This window comes from Otolemur garnettii, unplaced genomic scaffold (assembly GCF_000181295.1).
Source record: "Otolemur garnettii isolate 467f Iridium unplaced genomic scaffold, OtoGar3 scaffold00147, whole genome shotgun sequence".
Taxonomy (NCBI): domain Eukaryota; kingdom Metazoa; phylum Chordata; class Mammalia; order Primates; family Galagidae; genus Otolemur; species Otolemur garnettii.
Genome location: NW_003852542.1, coordinates 1,996,857 through 2,004,289, shown reverse-complemented (window position 1 = coordinate 2,004,289; position 7,433 = coordinate 1,996,857). Strand labels below are relative to the sequence as shown.

Genomic DNA, 7,433 nt, shown 5'->3' with positions numbered 1-7,433 from the left:
TACCAGAAACCTCTGAAATGGCAAGGCTTTGTCATTTCAGAGGACCTTGGTGAGCGCCTATGTTCATCATCACTCAGAGCACAAGGAAGTATGACCCTGTGGTATTTTTTTTTCTTTTTTTGAGAGAGAGTCTCAATCTATTGCCCCAGATTAGAGTACCATGCTCTCAGCCCAGCTTACACCTGGGATTACAGGTGTGAGCCACCTCACATGGCTAATTTTTCCATTTTTAGTAGAGTCACAGTCTTGCTCTTGCACAGGCTGGTCTTGAATTCCTGAGCTCAAGGGATCCTCCTGCCTCAGCCTCCCAGAGTGCTGGAATCACAGGGGAGATTACAGGTGAGACACCACACCTGGCCCCTGTGGTGGTTTTAAAATATCTCCACAATTTTTTTGTATACTCCTCCTTTCAAGAAGTGGAGGTTACTTCTCCTTTCCTTGAGTGTGGGCTGGTCTTGATGACTCATTTCCAACACATAGAATAAGGCAGAAGTGGCGGATATGGCTTCAAAGCCTAGATCATAAAAGGTACTGTGGCTTCCTGCCTACTCTCTCTCGGATTCATACTCTGGACCAAGCCACCTGCCATACTATAAGAACACTCAAGCAGCCTTCGAGAGGTCCATGTGGTAAGAAACTGAGGCCAACAGCCATGAAAAGACCATCCTGGAACTGGATCCTCCAGCTCAGTCGAGATTTCCAATGACTCAGCCTGGCCAACGTCTTGACTACAACCTCTGAGAGACCCTGAGCCAGAAGTACCAAGTTAAGCTGCTCTCAAACTCCTGTCTGACAGAAACTGTAAGAGAATGTATTTGCTGTTTTAAGGAGTTAACCTCTTGGCCCCTCCCATGACCATGCAGCTGAAAGGAAGTCCCAAGGTCAGGCACCAGATCATGGTTAGAACCTCCTGCCGAGGTGACGGCCCAGCACAGGAGAGAGGCCATCTGCTTACTCACCTTTCCGGGTCCTGCAGGTAGAGCAGCAGGTACACACTGTGGGAATGGGGTGGGGCACCATCAGTGATAACCCCTACTTGACAGAAACCAGTCCCAGGCAAACAAGGAGGCCCCAGTGAGATGCAGGGATCCCAGTGTGTATAGTACGGGGATCCCAGGAAGGCAGGTCTCTGTAGAGACACCAGGGTGGAAGAGGGGATCATCTCAGGTTCAGCTTCTTCTCAGGTGCTGGTAAATACCCTCATCTGGCTGCATCCTGCAGCACTAGGCAGGGCCAGGGATGGAGTCAAAGTTTCCTCTGGGAAATAACTTCAATCACTCTCCCCATCCCCTGAAGCTGCCTCCTGTCTGTGACTTCCATCTCAGCTTGTCCTCCAGGAAGCCTCCTCGGGCTGACCTCAGAACCCAGAGTGCGCCTGTCTGGACATCTGGCCAAAGGCCTAATTGGCTACTACTGCCTTACACACTCTGTGTTTAAGTGTGTTCTTACAAACCTCCTGTTGTTATTCTGCATGACGGGCATATATTCATTTTACATGAATTGATACATAATATATTCTCCTGTTTTGTATTTTCTTCACTAGGCGTCATATTTTCACATTCCACCTGTGTGTACGTTTCATCTGTCACTTCCAGTGGCTGCAGAGCACTCCACAGATGCAGCCATGTCTCTCTCCCAGGCTGTCTTCACCTCTTGCCTAGGCTGGAACTGTCCAGAGCTTCTAATTAGTGTTTGCTTAACTAACACTAGTTAGTGTTTGCTTTACTAACAACCCTGAGACACAGGCTGATTAGGGATTATTGGCTCTTCTTCCAAAGGAGAAAGCAGAAGAAAATTGGGTCTGTTTTCTGTGCCACGGTCAAATCCTCTAGTAGTGACTAGTGTGGTATTGTTCTCGGAAAAGTTCTTAAGCTGAACTTGGCCTGGTAGGAAGTGTGGCAAATGTTTAGTGGCATCTGCTTAGTGGCATCTGCTTCACTGTGTTGCATGTGCTGTGTCTGCACATGCCTGGCGTCACTCAGCCAAGACGGAGCCCAGTCCCCTCCCCTACCTGACCTGACCAGGCCTGGCATTTGAGGCCCACACTGGGGGCTGAGCTGGGAAGGGAACACCAGCCCTGTGTGACTCTAACTCATGTGCCTCTGCCTTTCACCTAGGCCCTGGGCCATCTCTCACCTGTCTTTTGGAGATGGTTCTTATTTTAGGCCTGACAACAGTTGAGCAGAATGCCACACTGTCCCTGGCCTTCCCACTGGGTCAGCACTTCCCTTCTCTTTCCCCTGAAACCACAGGTGCTGAAGCCAAGGGACTGCAGTGAGGAGGGCTGGGGCACGATGCAGCATGCTTGGTCTCTCACCCCGTGACTGCCACCGCTCTCCCTACTGCATCCCTGGGGTGTGGCAGGGGGTGTCACTGTCTCTGAGAATCAAGGGTGGCAGGCTGGCACCAAAACAAATCATCCCAATTCCTTTCTGCCTGGTGCTGGGCTGGGAAGATGCTTGAGGCCCAGAAGACACTTCCACTGTTGTTTGGACCTCCCTCAAATTCTCACATTCCCAGTTTTGAGGCTTCCTAAATAATGAACAAGAGAAAGTCTAGGCAGGAGACTTGGATTCTGTTCCCCGGGGCCTTGGCACACAGTGCATGAGCTCTCCGCCTCTCCAGTGTCAGGTATGTCATTACTTCATGAGGCGGCCCATTTCTCTCCTGGACACTTTTTTTTTTTTTGAGACAGAGCCTTACTCTGTCACCTGGACTGGAGTGTAATGGCATCATCATAGCTCACAGCAACCTCAAACTCCCAGGCTTGAGCAATCCTCCTACCTCAGCCACCCATGTAGCTGGGACTAAGGTGCTCACATCCAGCTAATTTTTCTACTTTTGGTAGAAATGGTGTCTCACTCTTGTTCAGGCTGGTCTCAAACTCCTGGCCTCAAGAAATCCTTCTCCCTCGGCCTCCCAGAGAGCTAGAATTAGAGGTCTGAGCCACTGCACTCAGCCTACAAAGTGTTCTTTAAGGTGAGATAAATAATTAAAACAGTAACCGCAAGCAGCTATTGCATATTGGTGCCAAGCATGGTCCTAAGCACCTTTACATGGCTTACTTCACTTGAAGCCTCACATTAACTTTACCAATGGGTGTCATTCCTTGTGCAGGTGGAGGGAACCTAAGCTACGGAGAGGGCAAACAGCTTGCCAAGGTCACAAATGAGATACAGTGAACCCTCCGGAACTTTACCCCACTGGTTCTTGCTCTGCCTTCTGGGCCTCACTGAACTGGGACCCCTTGTTTTTCCAAGTTATACTTTTTATTCAGGGATCATAGCCAATGAGCTGACCAAGGATGGAGATGATATATGTACTTGGAGATATTTTGTCACTTTCTGGGACAGTCCCAGTAGGCCGGAACCTGTACATAATCACAGGTAGCTGGATGTCTGTGTTTGAACCCTTAAGGGCAGGGCAGCCACCAGGCACATGTTGTGGCCACAGATTCACAGAGAGCTGCCATGAGTCCTGACCCAACTTCTTAGCCCCTACTTCTTAGCCCCTACTTTCTTTGAACCTGGAACCCAAACTGATGGTTCCAACACTGGGTGTCCCAAATGTGGCTGCAGCTCAATGGTATCACATGTCTGAGTCTTACCCCAGACTACCCAAAGCCCCTGGGGATGGCCAGGACTCTAAATGCTTAACAAGATCCCCAGGTCAATCTTAATCCCAGCAATCCCATGCTGGGCATTTGACAATCAGAGTTAGACATTGGAGGAAGGGATGTCTGGGCTCCACAGGAAGCAGCCTTCAGAGCTAATATGGGCCTGGGTATGCAGAGGCTGGGGGTATACAAGGTGAGTGAGGGTTGATGTGAGGAGACAGCAGAGTGAGAGAGAGGACAGGAAATATTTAGACAGGAAAGAGGGTCTGTGACAATTGTAAGCCCATGTGGAAGGGAGGAGACACTCAGGTGCTCAAAACAGGTCAGCACCCTAGGACAGTAGGGTCAGAGGGGAAGAGGATAAAGAAGGCTCCTGTGGCCCAGGCACTTCCACTCATCCAGCCCCAACTTCCCAGGCACTCTGAGGGAAGAGGCAGTACATTTTGCTGCAGGTGACCTAGCCCTGATCAGAGTCCCTAGGCCAGCTTCCTGGCTTGGTCTGATCTGACAGGTGTCCCTGTGGTTGGCAAGTCCCTGGGCAAGGGCCAGGTTTCATCCCACATGGTGGACCAGGGCTCTCTCAGTGGAAGCAAGGCCCAACTGGGGGGAGAGAAGGGAAGCAAAGTGACACCTACCTGAGCTGCCAGCGCTCTCAGAAGCACTCCTGGACATCTTAGGCTGGCCGTGTTTGCCACTGGCCCGCCCAGCCCCCGGTGGTGGGGGGCCTGAGGGAGCCGGGGTGCCGTCTCCCCTGATAGTGGTGAGGTCCTGCATGCTGAAGCTCCGGAGTCTCTCTGATAAGGCACCCTGTCCCTGGATACAACACAGGAGGGGACACACATCAGAAGCCTGACCCACAGTTTCACAGGCAGTAGTTGGGGGCAGACTTGACAAAGGCCAAGAGGGAGTTCTGATGGTCAGCAGGTGGAAGTCAGGACCTGGATCAGTTCTGCAGAGGGGCAGGCATACTGGCTGGAAACACGAAAGGGTCAAACCCTGGATCTTCCAAGGCCTCCTCTTTGGCTCAGCAATTGCTCTTTGGCTCCAAGCTCCTTTCTCTCCTCCAGACACCCCTGTAATGATCCACAGCCTTAGACCCAAGGCCAAGGGTATGACTACTGCCTGCAGTGCCTACTCTCCAGAGGCCATTTGCTGCTTCTCTTGCTCTATGTAAATAAAAATCCATTAATGTCTCCATTTTCCTCAGGTCTCAGTACACAAGAATTTGATCAGAAAATCAAAACTTAACATTCTATGTGCTTGTCCTTATACTTTTCTTTCTTTCTTTTTTTTTTTTAAGAGACAGAGTCTCATTTTGTCGCCCTGGGTAGAGTGCTGTGGTGTCACAGCTCATAGCAATCTCCAGCTCTTGGGCTTAGGCAATTCTCTTGCCTCAGCCTCACGAGTAGCTGGGACTACAGGCGCCCGCCACAACACGCAGATATTTTTTTGTTGCAGTTTGGCTGGAGCAGGGTCCGAAACTGCCACTCTCGGTATATGGAGTCAGCGCCCTTCTCACTGAGCCACAGGCACCACCCATTGTCCTTATTCTTTTCAAAGGAAAAAAATGCAGACAGTATTTTTCTAACTATAGGATGATATTTGTTTCTTTTATCCATATAGCATATTACTATTTATAAGGTACATTCACTTCCACTGGCACATTTTAGCTTCATAAAATACCCAAAAGGTAATGAATCAGGAAGGGAAAAACAATGATATTAAAAAGAAAAAAACCTCCTGCTGACTGTAACCATTTCATATTCAAAGGAAGCCACAGAATTAATCTCAGAGGAGAAATGTTCTTTTGTTTAGGAAAGCAAGATAAATCTATTACATTTATGAAAGGGAAGGTCCTCTGCTGTGTGGATGACGGAATGTGTTGGAGAGTGAAAATGATCACAATGAAGGCTCAGGGATGGTGGCTCTGCTTTAGGTGTGCCTCAGGAATTAGACAGAAAAACTCTAGTTTGGGGAAATGGAAACCTGAGAGTGGGTCAGGGGCTGGTAGGAGACTGGAGTTATTGAGAAGTAGGTTGGGATTTGGAGCAAGTGACAGGTAAGTAGCTATAAAACAAATCATCTTCAGAAAGAAATGCCAGGAGGGCATGTAGGCTTTCCTCGGGTGCATAGGACTGCAGGAGATGGAAGAGGTATTTTATTTGGATAATGAAGGAGTGAGTGGTCCCACAGGTCTGGAGGACCTAGGGACAATAAGGCACAACAGACAAAACAGAACCAACAAAATCAATGCAAGCAGCTGACCAGAGGACTTGGGGCTGGTGAAACTGATGGGGAAAAACAAGGGCCAACATAGCTGAGTAAGAGGTTTTCAGAGCTGGGAGAAGGGTTTGGGGATGTTTTTCATTTTACTTAATATTAAAGAAAATCCTGTAAATAGACTAACAAATACAGCAATTTACTGATGTGAAAGATCCAGATAGGATAAAGGCAAATGCAAAATAAGTTAGAAGGGGGAAACAATAGGGGCTTGTGGACAGGTTTAAAAGAAATGCAGGAATATAACAAAGATGCATTGAAATAGGAATTAGAGAGGTTTTGAACCCATCAAAGATATAAAAACCATGTCTCCAGGAAACTGAAAGCAGTAACACAAAGAAAATGATATAAATAATCAAATATATACGATTAGAATTGTAAATCTAGACAAAGGAGTGTTTGGAAGATATCACATGAAAACAGATAGAAATCACCCTGGTTGCCTCAGACTCTGCTCTAGAATAATGGTGGGGAAGGCTTCCAGGCCTCATGTTCTAGACAGTAACCTGGATGGTCTTTGCCAAGAAAATGAGGGCTGGGCCAGACACCTGTTATATCCCTTTCAAATTCAATAGCCAATGATTTGTGATCATTTACTTAGAAACATTTTAGATGACATCTAGAAGAAATCTGATGACTAAAGAAAAATTGATTCTGAAAGAGTAAGAAAACATTGATCATTATAACTGAGTAATCCAATGTTAGGTTAATATTCAGGCAAACTGCTCACTGACTTACTCTTTCATTTATGTTTCCATTTCTTCATTTATCTGTTCAACAGTTATTTATCAAGTACTTTCCATGGGCAAGACACTGTACTAGAAAATACCATAATACAGCTCACTTTCTGACAAAATGTAAAAAGACAAATATACGAATAGCAATACACAAGTGCCATACTAGAAGCTACAGAAAGTGAAGATTAAGAATAGTAGTTCTTGAGTCACACCTGGATTCAAATCCCAGTCCTATCATTTTACAGCTGGGTGATCTGAATTTCTCTGCACCTCAATATCTTTACCTGCAGAAGGCTCCATCTGGCACCATGGTGGGGAGGATTCAAAGAGATTATGCCCCTAAGGTACCCATTACATAGCCTACTGCATGGTTAGGTATCCAAAAATGTCAGCGAGGGTGACAGTGGTGTTGCATTGCTGCTGAAATCAGAAAGGAAAAAGATCACATCTGGCCAAAAGCACCAGGAAGGGCTTCATGACCCCAAGCTCATAAATGGGGCTAATTCCATCAATGTGATCTGCCACTTCTTGCAAATGCTGACCCGCAGCAGGCACCATACACATTCATTTTAGCAAAGTGCTCAGTTCCGCTCCCAGAAGCCAGTCAGTCTAACTCTAATATCCCTAGCGTCATGAGAACAGAAGTAGCGGAGTTTAGGATAGAGGAGACAAGCATAGCTCACTATCAACCCAGTCCCCGTGTCTGAGGAAATTGCAGTGGCATGAATACAAGCCTTAAAAACAAATCAGCCCTTTCCCATCAAAACAATCTGAGATAGTTAAAATCAATGAGGGCATCT

At 47.3% G+C, this 7,433-nt stretch overlaps 1 protein-coding gene across 3 annotated transcripts in view; it reads right to left on the bottom strand.

Annotated features, from left to right (window-relative positions):
• The window catches only part of REEP1 (receptor accessory protein 1), a 124,328-nt gene that overhangs the window by 9,244 nt on the left and 107,651 nt on the right, over positions 1 to 7,433 (bottom strand). For all 3 annotated transcript variants that reach the window (XM_003799197.2, XM_012811005.1, XM_023518778.1), the window contains one exon: positions 4,252 to 4,429. In XM_003799197.2, the coding sequence (XP_003799245.1) occupies positions 4,252 to 4,429 (178 nt within the window). The remainder of the gene's footprint in view (positions 1 to 4,251; positions 4,430 to 7,433) is intronic.